This window comes from Calidris pugnax, unplaced genomic scaffold, assembly GCF_001431845.1.
Source record: "Calidris pugnax isolate Ruff unplaced genomic scaffold, ASM143184v1 scaffold17, whole genome shotgun sequence".
NCBI lineage: Eukaryota > Metazoa > Chordata > Aves > Charadriiformes > Scolopacidae > Calidris > Calidris pugnax.
The window spans coordinates 4,846,478-4,870,188 of NW_015090794.1; the positions used below are offsets into that span (position 1 = coordinate 4,846,478).

A 23,711-nucleotide genomic window follows, 5' to 3' on the forward strand; every position below is an offset into this window, starting at 1 on the left:
CGGCCCGGGCCCGGCCCGCCGCCGCCGCGCGCCTTCTCCGGCGCCGCGGGGAGGAAAGCCCCCTCCTGAGGCCGCCCGGGCGCGGCTGACCCCGGAGCGGCCGCCGCGGTTCTCCGCTCCCGCCGTCCTGCCTCTCTGGTCCGCACCGTGACCCGCCGGCTTCCCCCGGCGTGCCGAGCCCCGCGGCACCCTCCGGGACCGCGCTCGGACAGCGGCCCTGCCGCTTCTCCGGAGCGTCGCCTCAGCCCGAGTCCCTGGGACTTTTTTGCAGGACCTTCCCGTACCGAGGGGCCGGTCCGTTTTCTCCTGCTGCGGTCTCGCAGGTCCCTGCAGCCCTCTGGCACTACTGACAGCCCGCCCCGCCTGGGACCGTGTGCTCCCCACCATAATTTACCAATTAACTGTGGCATTCCTTCACTCCTGTCCCCTGTATCATCACCTCTATAATGTCGTGTTTCTCAGACCACAGGAGTGCAGGCGCTTACCTAGATACTGCTGCAGCACATCCTGTAGCCTTTAGCGTCCAAAAATTCCGTTCCTTTTTTTTTTTTTTTTTCCACCCCACAATCCTGGGTAGTTTAGAGGTTCTTCTCTAAATTTAAAGATATGTTTCATAACTGTCATTACATGCCTCATGTGCCAGTGTAAGCTACTGAGACCAAAAAGATGCCCTTTATTCCTCTTCCTAGTCCTTCAATTTCCCTATATCTTCAGTCCCCTCATAGCCTGTTGCACATCCTGCACAGTTTTAAAAACTTTTGGGAACTCTAAGGCTTTTCTGCAAAGCCCCCATATACCCTTTCCTCTGCAAATACTCCATAACTTAAGCGATGTGGTGAACTTGCTAAATTGGCTAATAGATCCATAAACTTAAGACAGAAGTGCTGTCCTACAGCCTTTGGCAAATGCCACAGTAGTGCCCAGTTTGGCATGATCTTTATGTCCTGTGGAAAGAAGTACGAGACTTCCTAACTAGCTTCTGTGCCTGGCATGCTAAGGAAGGACTGTCGTACACCTGAGTAACCTTCAAAGACCCCAAATTCCCAACACAAATGTAACAGTCACTAAAATAAGTTTGCTGAAGTCCTCTCATAGCCCCTGATAACCTTCATAAACCTCTTTTGACCCTCTGGCTTTCTATACAGTGTGTTCACAGTCTGTGAATATTGTGACTAAGGACTAATGTTTAAATTAGGTGTGGTGTTTAGCTAAAATAGCTGTTGTAGGACTATTTTGTGTGGTAGCAAGCAAAATGAATGCCTATTCAAGTTACTTGTTGGATTTATAATCTCTGTTTGGTGGTTACTTGAGACTATTCTACATACTGTGCTTCTTAAATAATTGTATTTATTTGGTTTTAGTTTAGTTACAAAACATAGTATAATTTGCTAGATATTCCACCGTATTTCATTAGTAATGCATCTGTCATAACATATGAAGTCACTTGTGTTCAACAGCTAAACAGTCAATTGTGCATAGGAACTAAAACTGTATGCAGGTACATTTGTACAATTTTTCACGGGCTATGTGCACTGAATTGTCAAGTGCCCTGTTAATACTGTAAAAATGTGCCTCCAATAAGATAAACTTGTAACACAGTTTAATTTTTTTAGGTATCTAAAGGAATTTAGGACAGAGCAGTGCCCCCTATTTTTGCAGCACAAGTGTACCCAGCACAGACCATTTACCTGTTTTCATTGGCATTTCCTAAATCAGCGTCGTCGTAGACCTATACGAAGGCGTGATGGGACTTTTAACTACAGTCCAGATGTTTATTGTACAAAATATGATGAGACTACAGGAATCTGCCCAGATGGAGATGAGTAAGTGATTTCTTTCAGTCCTAGGTGTTTATAGTATTATCAATGACATTAAGGAAAGATGCTAATTTCTCCTCAGCAAAAATGATTGATAGAATCCTGCTGCAGTTTATTTGAAAACAGATTTCTGTAAGTGACTGTTAATTTTTGGCACATATACTTTTATATGAACGTGTATTCTCTAGGCTATCATAGAATTAGAACTATGATTTTTCATTGTGAGTATCTTTAAAGCGTAACCTAAGAAACTGTTTTTCTGCTAGTACTGCTCCTGCACATTTGTGCTAGTCTTGTTTTGGGTTTTTTTCAGTTCTGCTTCCTTGATTGGTAGATACAAACTATAGTTAGAGATGGCTATAAACTTCTGTAAGTTTTGTGAAGGTTGAAGGGTATCAGAGGAGAACAACAGTTTAGTGATGCTTCCAGTGAGAAAAAGCAAAGGAAGGAGTTCACTGATAGTTGTCTGGCTGGCCCAATAGTGTTTGCATTTCCATGGACACGTGTCTGCTCTAGATAAAGGCTACCAGAGAGTCTTCAGTGAACTCAGGAAGGGGTAGAAGCTTTGTGGAGGTGAGAATGAGCAAATGGTACAGTATGGCTGGCAGGCAGGCATCTATAGAAGACCTGGGTATGTTATGTTCATATGTCAGAGGAGCTACCTTTTCCTGACAAAAAAAAAATTGCAGGAAAACAGCCAGGAAGTATGTAGTTATGCTGGTCACCTCTTTGAAACACTGAAGATGAATTATTTTGGTCACTGTAGTGTATAGCAGCCCTTGTCACGGATCAGGTGTCTTTTGTGTTGTAGACTGTAGTCACAGAAGAAAAAAGTGGATTTTTCCCAGAGGCTTTACAAACTGAAAGACAGGTAAACAATAAAAATGCATTAGGCAGCGTGACAATATTGAGTACCAGGCCTAAGCAATATAAACAGCAATAAATGTCTCTGAGGGGTGATTTAAAAGAGAACAATTAATTCTCTTTGCAGGTGTTTGTAAAGCACTCCTGCCAATCCTGGGGCAGCATGGGCAGTTCTTTGAAAATCGACAAATGAGGATAATGGATGCTCATATCATGGGTTCGTTGAGGACAAAAATTGACCGTTCGTTATTGAGTGATAGATCCTGATTCTAAAGGAGCAAAAATGAAGCAATGTTTTAAAAGGATATTAGCAAGGCAAGATTGAATTGCTAGAAGCAAATAAGAGGAGACGTGAGATGGAAACCTTTTTTGCTGCAATAGGATTGGAAAGGTTGTCCCCTAGAGTTGCTGAAGATTACTCCCTGGTTAGGAGCCTAAATGACAAACAGGGTGATTTTGTTGTCTAGGATAATGGAAGGGCAGAGGACTTGCCAGAAATAAGACCAGTACTCCTGTTTTAGCATGTTGTGCTTACAATTTGAATTAAATGGATAGGTTTAGGAGTTATCAGCAAAGAAGTGATGGTTTTCGAGTTTGTGTTTTGTAGTGAAATTGCCCAGATGTAGAAGGAAAAGAGCAGGGACCAAGGCTGGAGTCCTGTGAGACACCTCGCCAGAGGCATAAGAGAATGTTGACATTGGAAGATATGCTAAAGGAGGGATTGAGAGGAAAATGTGAATGTAACTGAATTCCCATAAACAAAGGAGAACAATGTTTCAAGGGGAGAAAAATGGAGCAGACAGTAAATTAATTAAATGAAGACAGCTGTGAGAGGGGAAAACAGAGCCTGTTTTCTTTGACTTGGTTATAAGGTGGGATTATTGGAGGCGTTTGTGAGATGAGTTTCAGCTGAACTGTGGAGGGCCTAATCCTGAGAACTAGTGGCTAGAAATGGCAGTCAGCTATTGGAAATTGATAGCTCGTTGAAGTTAAGGTAGAAGAGAAAAGGCATACAGGGCAAATAGTTGGGAAAGGCAAGATAAGTCAAAGGTAACTTTTTTAAAGATAGAAGGCGCCGAAGCATGTCTGTAGTGGCAGGAGAAAAAAATGAAGGAAACCACCACCATTTCTGAGGACTTGCTTACAGCGTGGCAGCATTCCTGCTTTAGAACTCAGGAAAAGAGTGTATTTTTGACCCTGTTTTGTCTTATGCCTAAAACTTAGCCTTTTATTTGGAGCAACTTCAAATTCTTACAGAAACAAGTTATAATCAGTAGTGCCAGGACACCTTTCTGTTAAGCTCTTTGTGACAACGTATTGGTACTTTCTTGGCTTTTATCCCTGTCTCTATTTCTCTGATCTGCTCATCTGAGTATATGGTTAGGTTAATGCAGTTTGTCAGCTGATAGAGCAAGAAAGGTAGAGTGATGACACCCATAATTGTTCTCAGGAACATACTTTTAAGAGAGTTTAAATAGAAATTGTTGGTTTTACCCAGGCTTGACTGTGATATTTCTTTCCACAGTTCAACTTGGAATGAAAAGAAGCCCAAAATTCTAAAGTGTTTAGAACAGGGCTTTTCTAAGGGTAGCAAATTAAAACAATCTGTTCTAAGGAAGGGCCTGCGAGAAAGACTAGATTACTTGCAGAGTTAGAGGGATATATTTTGAGCAGTGAATAGTTTTTCTTCAGTTTCACAAGTGAGAATAGATCTGTTTAAATCTGATGTGTTTTTGTCAACTGTTGTAGTCAACTGTTGTCAGATTCTAAGGAAAGATTATTTTGGTTATGTTAGTATCTGTAATTTAAGGCTGCTCTAAGAGTGAATGAACTGCAGAAGCCTACTATAGAAGAGCACTTCAAGTAGTCATAGGAAGAAATATGTCAGTGGCTCAACGTTGAACAGTATGTAGTTGTTTTCATACGCTTAAGGACATCTAGCCTTTAAACTGGAACTGTTTTATTCTTGAAGGTTATCTTTGGAGTGTTTATGATGTGAATTGAGACGAGTCTGAAAAGAAAATATAAGTTTTAGTAATCAGTTAACCTTTTCAGTTATGTGAATGTATGTTCTGTTTTGTGGTTTATGCATCTACTTACTTTTAATAATGTAATGACAGTTTTACTTTGTGACATCCAGATGCAAAAAACAAAGCTGATTTCAATAGTTAAATACTGTGTGTAGACTCCAATAGAACTTAAAAATACAGAGTAATGTTCTTACTGATTCATGATTACTAAGTTAGGATTCAGTACAGTTATTTTAAGCTGGGAGATGGCTGTAGAAATATGGGCCATGAAATAGATTTATTATTCTGCCTGGGAACATTTTTTTTTAAGGAAGAAAAACCCCCAACTTTGTTCCGAAGGAGTAAGTGGTGTCTGATCAATCTTAGTACCAAACTGTGGTACTTAAGAACAAGTTTATCAGTTTGCAGCCATGTAATCCAATGGTAATTAAAATCAGCCATTTTAAATCAAAGTACTAGTCTTGTTTGAAGTTATGTATCAGAATGGTTTATGCTTCATTAAAATATTTCATTAATAAAGTGAAAGTAAGATATAACATCCCTCTAGTTCATTAAAGGTTGAGTAGAACATCTGTTCTGTGCATATTTCAGTGCATTAGCTTAGTTTGATGCTATGTGTGAATAAGTACTGTCTACTGTCTAAAAGCTGCACTTATTAGGGACTTTTTGCCTTGCTGACTAATGGTCCTACAATGAACTACAGCTGATGAAGAAAGATTTCTCTGGTCAATAGCATATGTATTATTGTGATATTGTATGAATAACACATTTTTATGTAAAACGTATACATGCAAAATTGATGCCATCGTTTTTGCTCTTTGAGGCTTGCGTGCACTTAGAACTAGTCCTTATCTAGTTCTTTACAAGTCTTAGACAAATTTCAGAAAACAAACTGTGCCAGCCACCCCAGATAGCCTCCTTAAAGCATTCTGTTAGTTTCTGGAGGAGGACTTCACCTGATATGGGACTCTTCAGGCAGCTAGCAAAACGTGCAGCAGGAGAGCTGTGTTCTCAATAAAATTCAGATTTCATTAGCTATTGATGACACAAGTATTGAGTCTTAGGGCAAACAAACCTATGTTTAATTTAGTAGAAGTAAGATTCTTGTGACAGTTTTTATTTCTTTACTGGCTTGTTTTTGGAATCCATGTTGTCTTTTTGTGGGAAAAATTGTGACCTGAGTATTTCTCCCTCTCTTACATTGCATACAACAAGTTGTGCCTAGCTTGTCTGACAAGCTATGTCTATATTGTCTATATTCCATTGAACTATCTTTTTTTTTTTTTTTAATCAGTAATTTAAAAATAATTGAAGGCTTTAACATTTTTGGGGGGATCTCCACTGATAAGGTGATTTTGCGAGGGAAAAACTGCAGATGTTTAAGCAAGAATGTTTGTCCTCTGATAAGGAACCATGGACTTAGAGACAAGTAATGAGCTGTAAACACCTGTACACTTCTTGCATGGAAAATAAGACATTTATTTCTTGTTTCCAATAGGAATGAACAAAGTTAAGTAGATGAAAATGGAGGTGTGAACATTATACATAAGAGTATGACAGAGTATTCTCGCCTTTGTGGGGTGTGCATCAATGAGTGAAAGATTAGAGTTTGCAATGAATAGTCTGCTGGGAAAATGGAAACATTTAACCCCTGCAAAGATTCTGCTAGTGGTGAGACAGTTAGCAATAATGAAAATATAGCCTCAGATTGCATTTCCTCTTTAGAGTTCTGTACAGGACTAGTGCTGGCAAAAGTATCTGATTGAGTCTTGTGGCTTTTTTAATTTCTCCATATCAGTAGCAATTCTAGCAGAACAGGAGGGTGGCTATTCACACATCTCAAAGAATTTCTCACAAAGTTCAGCTGAGGCACTATAATGGGTCCAGCATCCTGTCTGTCTTTCCATGTAGAGCCAAGAAGTGTGAAAGAACTACTTTCAGATCCTGAGTGTAGACTGTGCACCATCTTATACTGACAAAATGAGATGTAGCACTGAATTTGGTATACCTTGTCTTCCTACTAATTAATTCTGTTGGGATTTAAAGAGAGAGGTACAGATCACTAGCTGCAGCCCGTTTATCTTGTTTACCAGAATGCTGGTTTTAAATTCCTACAAAACAGCAGCTTGATTCTTAGAAATCATAAACAATGTCAGTTCCTGGAAGTCAGCACAAGCTGCAGGTGTCTAGCACAACAGGAAAAAATGTATGATTTAATGTAAAGATATAAATGCCACAGTTGTGAATGTTTGCGAACAATTGAATTTGTTTGGTTTCTAAATAACTTATGGGTGTTAAAAGTCTATTTAGTGCTTTGCTATTCTCCCTCCGTTCAAGGTAAAATATTTTTCTGGGGCTTTTCATTTATTGGTCTGTATCACTGTCTAAACTTTTTGGTGCGGTTTCTTTTTGCTTTGGGATGGGGAAAAGTAGGTTTTGGAGATTAATATTTTTTCAAAACCAGCAGAGACCGAAATTACTTACACTGATATAAACTGGCAGAGAACAGGCATGTATTTTTGTGAGATTTTTAAAATTTGTTTACTATTGTTAATTGGAATTATAATCAGCACATGCTGCTAGCCATTTTAAAGTATAGACCGTAACTCATATAGTTATGTCTGAAAAATGGTTAGTATATGTACAAAGATGTATTGCTGATGTAAAAATTTTTCTCTTCCTTTTAATAGAAGAGTCATTTTAGATTTCCCTTGAGATTGCTCAGTAAGTTCCAGGTCTATGAAGAGCAGGCAGGAAAAAAAATAATCACTGTGCTTCAAGTACCCCTTGATTTTAGATGACGGTAAAGTTAAAAACATAATAAAAATTTCTTGTACCTCTTGGTGTGGAAATGGTTTGAGCTTATATCAGTATGGAAGATGTCATTCCTTAGCTCAGATGATGATGTTGCTTACAGGGGTGCTTACTAGATTTATTAATAATACTTTTGTGAGCCAGCTGGCTATAAATTCTTATAGCTTTAGCAGAGACTAAAAAATAGATTGATGTTTTTTAATTTGAAGCTAAGCTGTGATGGTCGTTTGTTTGGGCCAATTTTCATTTGAAGAGTCCTGCAAAGTTACTTGTTATAATTTAATAACAGCATCATTCAGAATTAAATCATTAAAAGCAAACCTCGAAGCAATGCTCTAACTTTCTTCTTTCTATTGTGTAGTTGCCCTTACCTGCATCGAACAACAGGGGATACAGAAAGGAAGTATCATCTCAGATATTACAAGACTGGGACATGCATTCATGAAACAGATGCCCGGGGTCACTGTGTGAAGAATGGAATTCACTGTGCCTTTGCTCATGGTCCACATGACCTTAGACCACCAGTATATGATATAAGGTAGTCTTGTTTCAGATTCTTCATCCTAATTAGCAGGAAATACCACATGTCTGTTATTGCCACGTACCAGAAAATGGAGTGTGCTTTGCATGAAAAGTATACTTCTGTAACTGTAAACAAAAGAATGCAGTTCACTGTGCATCACGATAGCAGATAGGAGCACACTGGGAAATAGAAGTACTAAGATTTTGTAACTTGCAATTTCAAGAGCCATGTGTATAATTCTTATGACTGATAAAAGACCAGATATTCTGCCTTTTGTCATTTTTGCTTTTTAAATTTGCATGTGGTTTTTATATTAACAAATTCATTATTTTGTTAAGCCATCTTTCAGGTTCTCAGCTTGTATGTTTGACATTTACTTACTGATATGGCATTTTTTTACATTATGTTGTATTTTTTCATGTATAAGAGATCAGTATTATTTTCTGCCTTTCTAATGTATAATTAAGTCATTGTCGAAAGAAAGTGTTTTGTGAATCAGGGTAGTGGTAGGTATGAATTTTAGCTGTGGCCAAAGCTGGGAGATAAGGATGTTGGGAGGTATTAGAAATGGGTGGAAGGAGAACTCATGCTGCAGAAAGTGTTCTGTATATACTCAATAGGAAAAGATACCAATTCCTAGAGAGCTCTGAAGCCTTGGAGGGTCACAAGTGCCTCTAACTGGACACTGGATGAGTATTCTGGGGAAGTATCACTCTATGCTTGCCCTGTTCTTACACTCTTCCCTAGGCATCTGCTATTGGCCTCTGTTGGAGACAGGATTCCAGGCTAGATGAACCTTTGATCTGAGCTGGTACGGCTGCTATCTTACATTCTTACCTTCATTATCCCTTATTCCCAACCATCTGTTGGGAGATGATAGCCCTCCCTTCATAATAATTTTAGTAAAGTTAGTGCCTTTTCAGTAATTTTGTAATTACTGAAATTCATATTTTTCCACAGAATTCACTGCTACCTTGCCTGGTCACATACTGTTTGGTTATATATAGCTTTTCTTTCCAGAAGACTTTCTTCAACTAGCTAGTGGATGCTTCTTCTGCAAGACATCTGTCCATTTTCTTTTTGTTCTTTTTAACTTTCCTCATTAGCATACGCAGCATGATGCCACATCAGTCTGAATACAGGATCCTTAGTATCTTTGTGATCTTCTGTGTTGTACTAGAATGAGGAACCAACGTATAGCAAGACTGAAACCAAGCTCCAATCTCTAAATGTGTTTTAATGTGTTAGATGATTGTTTATTGATGATTGGCTACATACAGAGCATCAGCAGGAGCTGAAGATGTTTGTGACAGGAGTCTGTGTTTAACGGCTTCAACCTACAAATAGCTTGCCTCAAACTTCTTTGGTGTTGGTGAGGAAACAGTCGTGTGCCATTGCTTCTCCTGATTTCAGGCATCCAGCATTCATAAGGAAGTCCAAGCAATCAGGTTTTATTTTTCCTTCGGTGTTCTTTTTGCTTTGTGATGGACACATATTAGTGTTTCTTCATTTTAAGTGAAGGGCAGAGAAATAGCAGTATAATCACCGATGCAGATGTTCCCTTATTATTCCTCTTAATAGCCTTGCTCTTCTACGTATCCACCTTAAAGAAAAAAGACTGTCTAGGAACTCTCTGTTTTCCTTCTCATTGCCTGCACCTTTTCTGAATCTGTGAAAGAAATATTTTGACTGTTTGAAAGGTTTTAGACTTGGTTTCAGGTCTGTCTTGTCTTCCTTTCCCTTGGAGGTTTTCTTTCTTGGAGGATACTTGGGGTGTGGGAAGTTCTTGAAATTATATGTAATTGATATCATAGCTAGTTACATTCTAAACCGCCACATCTTTCAAACTCCTGAGATCCTGAGTAGGAGTACTTTGGTATAGAAGATAAGCTCCTTGAATATTTGTGTCTAGAGAAACCAGTGCCAGTTGAAGGTAGAGGCCTTTCATTCTCGTAGAGTGCCATAGAAATACCTTTGGTATTTGATTCCTCACCTTGTTCCTCCGTTGCTTCAAAGTCTGCCTAATATAATTATGCTAGAGGATCTTGTTGGTTGTTTTTTTTTTAAATCTTTTGTACTAACTTGCCATTGAATCTCTGTGCAGCTTAATTTTACTAAAACGATGTAATAAAATTCTCATATTTTTTGGCAGAGGTTTCATACCAGTAATACAATACCTTTTGGTTTGGTAGTAGTCATTCTGATCTTTCAGCAAGCTTGTGGTTGCTTACTTGCAAAGCAGTTGTAAATTCTTGCAGAAGAGGTTTCATTTCTTCATAATGATCGTTGTTAGTTATTAGGTTGCCCAAGTGTCTTGACAAACTTTTTTTGCAAAATCTTACAGTAAGTCAAAAGTACTTTGGCTGCTTTTATATGATGTAGTATTCAATAGGTATATTTTGTACCTTCCTTCAGTCATAACTTTTCCAAGACAAAGAGTCTTATGATATTTAATTCTCCCTCAAAGAGTTCTGTATTTCTGATCACCCTTATTGCCCTTTCTGTATCTTTCTACTGCCCTATGTGGCAGTAGAACATCAGAAATTAATAGCATTTTCAAAATGTCAGCACATCAGCATACAGAGTTACAAACATTGTCTGTGTATTTCCTTCGTGTGTTCTCTTTGATTTGTACATCATGGTTATTCCTTATGATTGTTTGCCAGCTTCAGTGCAAGTAATGATTTGAAATACAGTCAATTTATTTTTTTTACAATTTCAGCTTGTTAAGAGCTGCATTAAATAACAGAATTTTGATAATTTTGATAGGCTGAGACAGGATTATATCTGCAACAGATAGGGTTACTGTATCTATACAGTTTAGCAGTGTTATTTTCTTTTCCTCATTCTAGAGAACTTCAGGCACAGGAAACGTTACAGAATGGGCAGCTAGGATGCGGTGAAGGCATTCCAGATCTGCAACCAGGAATTTTAGCAAGCCAGGCAATGATTGAGAAGATCCTTAGTGAAGATCCAAGATGGCAGGGTAACGTTACCCTGTCTCCTTTTTCTGTTTCTTTATTGGTTGTTGATCTGGGGTCTTTGTCTGGGAGAAATTCAAAAGCCTTTTTTAACAGAGTAAAGAATTGGTTAATATAAGCAATACATATATTTGTGAAGAAGTTGTACTGGCTGTCACATTTATATTCAGACTGCATTTTGAAAATGTTTTGTTTTAAAAATGTTTAATAGGTCTTTTCCCGTTTACTTGATACAAGTGTTGCTTATCCGTGTCAATTGAATAAATGTTCTTAAAAGTCAGTAGGAACTGTGTCTTGTGCTAAGTAATAGTAATGATTAGAATCCTCATTTTTTGAGTCATTAATAGACTAGTTAATGGACCGTTACTCTTTGCTGAGCTTGGCTAACAGGAATGAAGTATAATATTAAACAGAAAATTGGAGCAGAATATTAAAATGTAAGAATGTCTTGAAAATATTATATTAGATCTCTTAAAGTCAATCCAATTGCCCTAGTTTTCTTAAGGTTTTCAAATTTCTTTCTCATGTTCTTGGTTTAGACTTGCTTATTATGTAGCCAAAGATGTTAGTATCATCAGTTGGATATTATTAGAGCTCTTGCCCAAATTTTACTTTAGAAAATGCTGCTGGGTACAACTACTGCCACAAAATTCATGTGGGGGCAGTAACACAGGAAGAGGTCACATGAAAGTGCTGTCTCTAAAGAATTCAAAGGGAGGTAATTGCATGATACTTGTCCCCTCTATATTTTTTAAATCTACTATAGGGTGAGTTCTAACCATTTAAGTACTAATAATGAGTAAAGCTTAATTGTCAGCTCTAGATCAAAAATACTGGATGTTCAATGTCAAAAGACAGCAAAATTGACCAACTACAAGAACTCTTACTGCATTCTTTGCATTGTGACAGATCTGTTTTATATAATCTTGTATGGCTTCTGTCAAACCCTATAAATATGGTAACATTGCACATAGTTTCTGGGGATTGAAAATCATCCAATTAGTGATTTCAGCCTTATTTTCCCATTTCTTTAATTAAACTATTGAAAAGGACTGAACAAAGAATAGACTCTATGTGATACTCTGATTAATAATCTTTGCTATTTGAAAGCACATAATTAATGACTCTGAGGATGTTTCTTCAGCTAATTTTCCACAAATCCTACAGGAGTCTTGTATTATTGTGCAGTTTGTTTTTGAGAACATCTCGAGCTAAAAGGTTTGCTGAAGTGAAGATACATGACATCTTCACATTGACTGCTTCTGTTTTACCTACATCCATTTTGCCACCTTAGAAAGAAGTTAAATTGGTTTGATGTGATTTACTCCTCACAAACCCATGCTTGCCATTAGCTAAATTGTACTTTCTAATTTATTTAATTGCTCCATTATTTTTCTGAATTTTTCTGTTTCTAGACAGAACCTTGTTTGTCATCTCCTAGTTCTTCTTTCCTGGAACCAAAGATGTAGACACAGAGGCAAAGGTAGAGAAGAGGCTCTAGAATTTGTCCAGGAAGACTTTAATGGACAGCCTTAACATGCCTTAATATGAGAGCAGTTTTGGTGAAATAAGGATTGTGAACACTAAACTTAAGAGAAGTCCAGATATAAAATTGTATAACTTTAGTATTTGCCATACTAAAATGAATAATATATTTTCAGGTACTCATTTTCAAAATACTGAACGTATATAATGAGAATTTTGGGATAGTTTCTCTACACATAGATTGCTAGTGCTTTATTTATGTACTTTATTGTAATATTGCTATTGAATATAAAAGCAAAGAAAATTGCTTTGCATGTAAATGTGTTAGGCTTTTATTTTAAAAAATACAGGACTCAGTCTAAGTTTATAAGAATGGAGCAGTCTGTGAATCATAATTTTTTTACAAAAAGCACTGTGATACCTTAGCTCACTAAAGATACTCTGAATGCAAAAATTAGTTGTTTATTTCTCTTAATTGTTGACCTGTTTACAGACACAAATTTTGTATTAGCTGGCTACAAGACAGAACAATGTACCAAGCCACCCAGACTCTGCCGCCAGGGTTATGCATGTCCACACTATCACAATAGTCGAGATAGAAGAAGAAATCCCAGAAAATTCAAATACAGGTACATGAATCCATATTAAGAATAGAGTTTTTGGTCATTCAGACAGTTGTTAATGGACTGATCTGGTTGAGTTCTTCTGTGATGCAATTGGATATTCCTAATGGCATAAAAATACATCTTATGCAATAGCATTGCTAAAATTTTTTGGGGGAGGAAAAGCAGCTGTTCAGAATGATCAGAAAGTTCTGAAGACAAAAACTATGAAGCTGTAATGGAAATACCCTCCTTTGTTGTGAAAAATGAAAACAATTCTATAATTCTTAGCAAACTATGTCAAAACCTTCTTTGTTATGAGATAATTATAATTTCTGGGTTTTTTTTCTGGTTTTGTTCTATAATTTTCCATTTCTGACCCATATTTTTAGGACAAAAATTTAATGCATCTCCTCTCTTACTTTTCATCATTACATCATTTTACATCATTCTCATACACTTTGGTTACTTCATTGTTTTTGGTAGGGTTTTTTTGCAGTGATACAAGGTTTATAATTGATGGGTTTTGCTTCACAGTCTCAGGACTGTGAATAAATGTCATTAAACAGGAGATAGAAAGAATCCTACTAGCTCATCTTTCTGCCATAGAATTTCCAAAAAGTCAGAGTCTTTCAGAATTTGCAACTTTATAGGTCCCAGAATCTAAGATTCTGAGATGTAGTGGAAAATTTTTTAAGACTTTTGCTAGGAAGTGGATACAAACATGTTCTGGACATTGCTCTTTTTCTAGGTCCACTCCTTGCCCCAATGTAAAACATGCAGATGAATGGGGTGAACCTTCCAGGTGTGAAAGTGGGGACAGCTGTCAATATTGTCATTCTCGTACAGAGCAGCAGTTTCATCCTGAGGTAAGAACTATGTTTCAACTTATTTTTAGCAATTTCAAATTTATTATGGATTAGATTATCAAAGATATTAATTATGAAAAAATGTGACATTTTATTCAACACTTCCAGTCGTTGAGGTATTTGCAAAACAAAATTTGCTGAAAAAGTTATTTGTACTGCTGTGGTTTTCACTGTACACTTTTATTGTACTGCTTATGAAAAATTAATATTCCCTGTATTTGGGCATAAATAAATGCGTTCTCTTTTTTTATCTAACCTTTTGGATTGGTAATGAAGTCACAGTAGTAATTGCTACTCATTAACTTAGGAAAAAAATTCTATTTTAAGTATAGTTAAATGTCCAGGTTTGAGGTAGAACAGAAGCAATTTTCTTTTCAGTTAGGCGTCTTCTAACTGACTGAAATGAACAGTGTATGTTTCAGACAGTGTCTGTTTCTAGCAGATAAAGTCAGATGTTTATAGGGAATACCAAGGCTGAAGTAAGACACTTCAGAAAAACAAGGTGATCTTAGATTCCTCTGTAGGCAAAGTCGTTGTAACTTCGTTGGATGCTTGGGCGTAATAGTGAAATGCTAGGGTGAGTGCTAGTGAAATTCCAGTTAATGGAAACAAACATGATACTGAAAAGTTGTATTATACTAGAAGCTTCTTGTACAACATTAGATATCCATTTTCATTTTGGGACCTTTGAATGAACATGTGGGATGTAATTTCTTGCATTAGAAATTCAATACTTAGTAATGTATAAGCAAAGAGCATTCAAGCCATTGGTATTTTCTCTTCCAATTATGAAGATTATTGAAGGCATCTCAAGATGGTGTTGGGAAAAGAATTCTTAGAATACTGAGTCCAGGATTGTTGCAAGCATCGTATCACACATTCCCTATCATAACTTGACTGGCCATGTCTTTACACCAAAGAGGTGTCAGCTATCTCTACTCTTGAGATGCTGCTCCAGAATTTCACTGTCCAAATTTTTATAGTCCAGATTTATTTCAGATCATCTAATTTCTTCTGCATCATAGTCCAGCCTTTTTTTTTTTTGTAGTAAAGATGCCTTCCTGCTTTTATTTATGACAAAGCTATGAATGAAAGTCCTAAAATAAGTCACAAGGCTGAGCCTCAAGTTCTGCTACTAGTTTTGTCTGCTGCCTTCCTCTTTCATGCTCTTTCATTGTCATGTCTCCATTAGTCAATTTAACATATATATATCATTGGTAAGAGTTGCATTCTTCATTATCTTAATTAATGAATCTTACCACATTCTTTATTGAAGTCCTTACTAGAACAAGTACATTTCCATTTTAGAGAAGGATCTTTGATTTATCGAAGTTATATGATGAGTCTACCATGGTGTCTTTGCCAAATGTACTTTTAATTTTATCCCATTTCTTTATGTCTTTAATTTAAATGGTGACAGAATAATTAGTGGACATGCAGTGGCCTGAATCAGCTATTTTTGCTCTTTTCTACCATATGTGAGCTATACTTAATATACCTCAGTTATATATGCTCCTTCTGATGTGATGGCTTTATTAAAAGTACTTGCTAACTACATCTGATTTATTTACCAGTTTTTAAAAAATTCTCACATACCAATTGCCTAATTCATTTTCTGTTCCTGAACTGATGGTGATTTGCTTCCACATCATCTATAGTCACCTCAGTCTTTGCTTGTTTCTAATTAGCTGTGCTGCTTTTGTTGTAGTGTTGAATATAATTCCTACTGATAATCAAGGGAGTTTAGTGGGGATAGTGTTACCAACTCACCTAATTTCAGATCTAGTGTTTAATTTCACAGTTACTAGCAACATGCCTGTGCTGAAAGAGCAGTTTTTGTTCAGCATCATGTCCTGTGATCTTTTCCCTCCTTTACTCCAGCTTTGACTTTCATCCAGTTGTGGGGTTAGAATGGAAATTCCATACAGCTTTTGTACCACTGATTTGAGGATTCAAAGAACTTGTTTTATTCAGTTCATAATGAAATTCAGTCTATTTAATGGTGGTAATCAGTTCCCTTCATTCCTCAGTCTGTTGATTTGATCTCATTAGTTCAGCCTTACTTTTTAATGTCCTTTAAGTTGAATTAATACTCATTTTATCCAACATTATCTTCTCTTTTTGGATGTTTTCATGTGCTCATTCTTTACCAAATTCAAATAAAGAATATTGTCATTGCCTTTTGGCTCAGTGACTATTTTTTGAAGAAATCTTTTAGATATCACATTCAGAAATAGCTTGATTCTACTGTTAATGGATACCAGCCATGTTCCTTTTTGTAGCTGCGAAGTTAGTCTTCTGTCATGATTTACTTCTTTGAGTTTGCTGTCTGTCTTGTGATATCAGTATGTGTTGATGATGTGGCCATCTCCAGAATCAGTCTTTGATGTGTGACTTCTGCCTCAATAGTATTTTGGTATTATCTATATTGTCAGTTCTTGTATCTGTAGCATTTACAAGCAGGCACTCTGTACCATCTGGGTAGCTCACAGGATCAGGAAGGCTATTTTTTGGCTAGGACCTCAAACTAAGACCAAATTTCCAATTACATCTTTTGTTGAAACCATTTGGAAGTCAGCTTTTAGCATTTCTTTTCTTCTGCATCATTAGCATCGTGTATAGAGCATTGGGGTTTTATATTTAACCAATAAAGAGAGAACAGGAAAGAAAGGATGTGGGCCCAGCTTCATTTCCTAGTTCAGGTTTTGTGTCCACAAATGACTCCTTTGTTTTTTGCAATGTCTGTACTAGCTCCCAGTGGAATTGGTGGAATAATGAATCCTGGTGTTTTCTTTGTTAAGTGTGTCATTTGGAAGAATACTTGTCTAATTATTTGTAGAGTGATAAGCACCATAATTTTGTGATATAGCATTTCACTATAGTTTCTTGGATTATTTTTGGGTTATGCATGAATTAGTAGTGAATAGAGCAACTAAATTTTCATCCTCAATTCAAAATCACTTATGAGAGGGAAATTTATCTAATATGCTTAAAATAGCTCTAAAATAAAGAACAACTGGTTCTGCAAGTTCTTTATTTTTTTAATAAATAGTTTCATTTTTCATGTTTGCTCTAAGGCAGGAGTCCAAGGTAAGCATTTTTTTACGCAACTTATGTAAATGTGCCAATGAATTTGCATTCTGAACTAAGAGTTATTACTTATCAAGCCATGAATCACTCAACTGGCACTGAAAACCAAAGACCTGAGGTTTGGGGATTCAAAAAGATCCCTCTGCTATTTGCCACAGGCTTGCAAATCACCAGAATTAATTCTCTAAAGAACCTATGTACTTTTAAATAGGTTTTTTGTATTGTTCTAATATGATAGTATGTCAGCCCCTCCTTCCAGCCTTGTGAAATCCAAACATCATCAAGATCCTGGTAGAGCGATAAACTGAATCTGGATCTTACTAGCAACTTATATAAATATTTCTGTCATGAACAGTCAGTATTACTTCAGTTATCACGTGCCCCAGTCAGGTTAGAGTAAGACATTTGAGTGGTAGGATGATTTGAATATTAGAGGTGTCCTAGCCAAGGAACTGTGTTGAAAAAAGCATATTGAGGTGGGTTTTTTTCAGTTGTATGAGTTGCTCTACTATATACGCCATTTTCCCCTGAAAGATTTCTTAAAAGTGCTATAAATTACTTCGAACATTTTATTCCCGATGTTTGACTTGTTTTTGTACAACATGGAAAACCAAAGCAGTTTAAACACTGCTTTTCTAAATATTATTGTTACTTACTATTTGTTATCATACAGAAGAGGGTTAAGGTTCTCATGTCAGGTTTGCTTTTCTTAAAATTCTGTTCTTTTATTTGATATTTTAAAATGATCATAAGGACTGAATTTCCTGAGAAAACTGTAAAACATATTGTTAGTAAATATTCAGAATTTTTCATTTAAAGGTTAAAAAATTTTCTAACTCTTATGTAAGAAATATATTTAGGTTAACCACCCTTCTGTTTTGTTTAGATATATAAATCAACAAAGTGCAATGACATGCGCCAAACAGGTTACTGCCCGCGTGGTCCATTTTGTGCATTTGCACATGTTGAAAGTAAGTAAAAGAACTGTTCTTTTGTATCAGTGTTCGTAAAAATGAGCAATCATTTCTAAGCATCAGTGACAGAGGTGACTTAATATCATTAATTTTAATGCATTAATGGCATTTGATGTCGCTTGTCTTTAGAAATTCATTCCATGTTTTCTAATACCATACATTGCTATGGGAACTTCCTGCATTTGCATCAAATTTGCATCAGCAGTAAAACAGGAGGTGCTTTTCTTTGCAAATGCAGCTGTCGTCCTTGTAACTTTTTGAGCTTGATTTGGCAATCTTTTACACACACGCTTCACCTTTTAAAATATATTAGCTGTATTAGCTATTGAAACCTATGGTAAACTTCTCAGGTAGGACTTAAGCATCCTTGCATTTGCAGAACTAGCGCCTTAGCTAAACTGAAAACGAGCACAAAGATGATGTTGGCTGTTCTCTTTCCTCCATAGCCCACATCTTCACTGCTCTCAAACTGTTACATACAGAAAAAGGGAAGAGGGACCATTTTTTTCCAAGACAGCACTCAGTTCTTTGCTATGCATCTAGAGAGATTAATTCTGGGTATGCATCATCAGGTGCTTTTTAATAGTAGTATCAACCTAGGTTACCCCCACACTCTTCCTGCACTCCACAATGTGAAGTGTGCAGTTGCTGCAACAACTAATCATGTTGCCTTGTCAGTTGTGATGTAAGGCAGAACTTGAAGCATTTCTATGTAACTAGTTTCTTATAGGTGATAAGTCTTTTCTTTTTTGATTAGTATGTTTTGCTTGATTATGTAATCAGTAAACCCTTATATTTATTCTTTAAAAAGGAAAAAAAAAAAAGGTCTGCTCCTATCTTACTTTTTGCCTTCTACTTCTGGAACTGGAAAGAGGGAAGAGAGACCCTACCAATTTTGGGAAGCTCCAAATTTCTGCAGTTCAGTAGTATTTATCTTACGATTCTCTGATGATAAGTAATGGCAGTCTCCTCTCTGCCCAACCTCTCTAGGCAAATGTTATGTTCTATAAGACTGTTTATTGTGTCACTTGCTTACCTAAAAGACTTCCAGTGAATAGAGTCATTCTTGCCCACAGCTCTTGTTTCTGAGAATCCGTGGCAGGTTCACATTGTCTTTTAACTTCTATGGGATGATCGATTTTACTTTTCCATGGTTCTGTTACTCAAAGAGGAGGAAAGATCAATAGCCTCCTGTATTTATTTCAAGTAACTCATTATTCTGAGACCTAGCAATTATTCAAAACAGTATGGCAATGAATCAGTATTGACTGTTTCTTCACATCAGAAGTAGCTCACTACCTTTGCTTTCGTGCTGTCGGGGCTATCTCCTAAATCAAGTCCTTCAGTGTTTGTCAGTGTTGGCAAGTCCTTCTTTGACGCTAGAAAGTCTGAAAATACACATTTTGTTACATAAGTAATTTATGGCACTAGGTTTACTGTTCTGTTTCTCTGATATAAGTCTTTTCTTTCCTGAAACAGCTGAAAGAGTATGATTAAAACAAATTCACTGCATACATGTAGCATGGTATAACTGTGACATGCTGCAAAATTCCTGTGGAGAAGACTATATTTTCTCTGTTCTCTTCCTTAGAGCGAACTGAATGCTGCCTCCCGTCTTGCCTCTCTAGCATGGAGAGTGTACAGGATGAACTCTTAGAGATTGGAGTTCTTCTGAGACCTCATCGTGATCTGCTTCTCTGTAGATCATTAGTAACTTTAACAGTCCAGTTGATGCTTGATTCCTATGAGAGGAATCATTCTCACAGAAAGCTCTCATTGACCATAAACAAGATTTCCAAGTTAAGCATTGTGCAGGCTAAAGATAAAGAGGGCTGAAGGAAAGTCCAAACTTAACAATTTACTGATGTTACTCTCCTTAAGGGATCTCTTTCTAATTCGTTCCTAATCCTTCTACCCCAGCCTCATCCTTTTCTCTGCTCTGTAGGATGAATTCTTCTACTTTATAAAAATCTCCAGAACTTTGAGAGAATTCCTAAGACTTTTAACATGTTAGAAGTGCTAATTGAGAAGCAGCAGCTTAATTTTCTCCACATAGTTGCATTAGATAGATAGAATTTTATGTCCATCAGAGGAGACTTACGTAGCTCAACCAGCATGCTCTGGACCTCTTTGGCTTGCATCATCTGGAATGAAGACTGTTTAAGCAGGAGATCTTGATAAATGAACTTGAAATCTTGCAACATTATCCACCCCCTGTCTCTAGTAGTCTGAGTAGTTCATCAGAAGTTAGACGTTTGGTTACCATCAGCAAGAGTCCCTTTCTGCTGTTGGCAACAGCTTTAAGCTTAGTTCAGTAGCTCTGACACTGTGCCTTCTGTGTCTGAAGAATAAAATGGTTTCTGTTCCTGTTAGGGAAAGGGGAGAGAATGGTTTCAGAGCTGTAGATCTTATCATCAATGTAAAAAGCATGAAACTCTTGGTTCATGGATCTCTCTGAATCACAAATTATGGGTGTTCTGCACCTAACTTCAGTGAACCTCTAGCTATGTGGAATGGGTAGAGGAAGATTTCCCACAAATCATACATGTATCTCAGCAATTTTTATCATTCTGTGCAAAATCATTTGTAGAAGAAACGGAATGATGTAGAAGCACACATTCTGAATTTAATGTGTCTGTTTGACTTACCATCAATAAGCAGAATAGCAAAACCCAATCATGCTATTCTCCATAAACACCTTGGAAAGAAAAAGGAGAGATTATTTCTCTTTGAAATGTTTGGAAAGCAGTTTTATACTACCCTTTGAGGGTGGTATGACTACTTACACCAATTTATGGAATACTGGTATGTCGTTGTGTCAGGGAAAATAAGCTAACAAAGATTTAAGAGAGCATGAATCAGTGCTGTTCCTATGACAGTGTGAGGGTTGACTGGACATAAGCAGCCTGACTGGCCTTGCTCTGGGCACGCAGCTGTACAATGAGATGATATGTAGTGAAAGTGAGAGTAAATTACAAAAAGTCAACGCATCTGCTTCTGTCTTTCCAACTGTTCTTTGCACTCCCATTCTGGAGGAGGAGCAGCAGGGGTCTGGTGACATCATCTTTGCAATCCCTGTGGTTCCTTTTTTTTTTGATGTGGTTGGACTAGACTTGTGTGTATAGTGATACTTGCTAGTAGCTTTTTCCTTTCCTTTTTGTGAGCCACATCCATATTATTGTAATTTATACAATAATGGAAAGACTTGGTAAAGCATTGGACCATTTAGTAAGAATTCCACAGAGTTTGTTGTGTCAAATGCTGGATAGAAAAACCCCACATCATTAGAAATGATGCTCTGCTGAAGTGAGATGTCTACGTATCTCATACTCATTTTGTTTCCTACTGTGGCTTGTACTTTTGTACACTCTATCAGAACTACTTACTGTTCCTAGTAGAGAGAAATGTTTACATTTGATTTTTAACTGTAGTTTATCATAACCCCTTCAGAAATGCTAGTGGCTAGGGATGAAAAAAATCTTGCCGTACCTGTAGAATTTATTAAAAGATCTTGTTTTCAGTCCTGACTTCCTTGCTTTGATGTCTTGTGTGCATGGATTATGAGGTGAGGAATGTTATTAACTGTAATTGCTTACTAAAGTAAACATTTGGTGTTAACTCCTCATTTGTCTGTAAAACTAGAAGTCTAAGTATCCTTAATATATTGCACATTTAAAGAATCAAATATCTAAGATGTTTAATAGTTAACGAAGTAGCCTTTGGGGAATTGCAAATAATTGTTCAGTCACCTTGAGCTGAATTTTCTGGTATGAAAATTTGCAAATCATTGGTCACAATTTACTTATAAGTTAATAATGAACTTTCTCAAAGTTTATTGTTCCTTTTTAAGTTAAATAGTGCAAGTCTTACGTTCGCTCAGATTGTTTTATGATTCAGTTGGTTCTTGAGTAGAAAAAGAAAACAACCCTATAATTATGATGCTTAGGAGTTCTAAAAATGTTGTCTTTAAACCCTGGTGTGATAGAGATTCTAGAAAATAAAGCAAAATCTAGAATACTTTAATTTTGATCTACCTCCCAGCAATTTTTGACAGAGCAAGTAAATAAGAGTATCAAATCTGTTAGAAGCCACAAATACATAATGGTGAATTATATTATTCTTACCTTGCCTTTATGCTTCTATTTAAAGAAAGAGAGTGAGATTTCTTGTGTGTGATTCATGTTTCTGTGTGACGGGTGCTGTGTTTGGTAGTAGGTATGTAATTGTTAAATTCACACAGCTAAGTATCAAATCTGTGTGTAATTTGTTGGGGATTCCTTCAACAGAGGACACCATGAATGTAGTCATACTGCAAACTGGTTGTCAATCAAAGCCAGGCGCTCACCTGTATCCAACAGACAGCATAGGAATTGCAAATGAATGGAGCAGCACTCTTAACTCCACAAACAGCATTACAAATAGCAGTGGGCAGTCTGGAAATGTAAGTGTAAATAATTCTGGAAAAGTTACTAATAATAATCACTGTGCCAATATGCAATGTTTATTTTGCTTCTTAAACATCTGTTTTTTATTTCTTTGTACCTCAGCAAAAGAGAAAAAACCCACAGCTTCAGTAAATGTCAGGCAGTAATATTTAACCAGTATTGTAAGCCTAAATGGAATGTCTGCCCTTGGCACCATAGTTAAATACCATTTAACTATGTATTATTTGTGTTTTCTGTTCTTATTTTTTGTCTTTAGATGCAATATGTTGAATGCTACCGTGAGGAACATCATTGTTAATCAAATAGACAACTACAGCATAGCTTAATTTACATATGTCTCTTTTTTCTATAGGGAAGGTTTAATTCATGGTAATTCCTGCTTGATCCCAGCCCTCTTCTCTACCCTAATTTGTTAACATTAGAAATGAATTGATGTCCTACCTGTACATGCTTTATACTTAAAGCTTCTTACAGTGGTGCAGCACATGCAGTGTCTTTGGGAGTAGAGAGGTGTTTGGTAACAAGGGTGATAAATGTAGTTTATATTAGCAAATTTTATCAATTAGGGATGGGGGAGAGGAAGGAGAAAAATATATTGCAGAGCTTTTATTATTTTACTTTTAGTGTCACTTGGAATAGATCCTTCTGTTAGGTTTTATGTTTGTTGCAAAATAATATATAAAGATAGTGGCAGCTCTCTTGTTCTCTCCTGACTTGGATCTTTTCTTACCTCGTTTGCAGAGCAGAATCACAAGTACATACACATTTATTCCCAGAATTTTCACTTCTAGCTTTCCAGCATTGTTGATTTATACTGTTTGGTTGGAAACCAGATAAAAGGATGTATTTGAAATAACGTTTAAAAGAAATTTGCCAATAAATTGTGTAGTTGTTAAAACTCCATGAAAGAAAGGGTTTCTTTCATGTAGCTTCATATTGCTATCCTGTAGAATGAGAATAAAGATACCAATATGCCTACATTTTATCTTAGATTCCCAGTGCAGAATTTTGCTTCTGTATCTGAAAGGTTCTGAGAGAGGGTCTGCCTTTTTATTTAGGAAACTAATTTCATTGTTGCTAAGGTTCTGAAGCTTTCAAGAGGGACCCATAAAAGCATCTCTTCTCCCAGAAGCTTCGTAGCCTTTCATGAATAATGTAGATACAGCTAATGTAGGTGAAAACACTAACTATTCTAATATGCTTTCCAGTCATGGGGA

The 23,711-nt window shown here is 36.7% G+C and overlaps 1 protein-coding gene across 5 annotated transcripts in view; it reads left to right on the forward strand.

Annotated features, from left to right (window-relative positions):
• Nucleotides 1-1,744: 1,744 nt before the first annotated feature.
• The window catches only part of UNKL (unkempt family zinc finger-like), a 47,079-nt gene continuing 25,112 nt past the window's right edge, over nucleotides 1,745-23,711 (forward strand). Inside the window, exons 1-7 of one of the 5 annotated variants that reach the window (XM_014936429.1) lie at nucleotides 1,745-1,823; nucleotides 7,913-8,063; nucleotides 10,901-11,034; nucleotides 13,008-13,143; nucleotides 13,868-13,985; nucleotides 17,962-18,046; nucleotides 22,336-22,490. In XM_014936429.1, the coding sequence (XP_014791915.1) occupies nucleotides 1,745-1,823; nucleotides 7,913-8,063; nucleotides 10,901-11,034; nucleotides 13,008-13,143; nucleotides 13,868-13,985; nucleotides 17,962-18,046; nucleotides 22,336-22,490 (858 nt within the window). Of the gene's footprint in view, nucleotides 1,824-7,912; nucleotides 8,064-10,900; nucleotides 11,035-13,007; nucleotides 13,144-13,867; nucleotides 13,986-17,961; nucleotides 18,047-22,335; nucleotides 22,491-23,711 lie in introns of those variants that run through there. The other 4 variants (XR_001411292.1, XM_014936424.1, XM_014936426.1 and 1 more) reach the window with 4 other exon arrangements.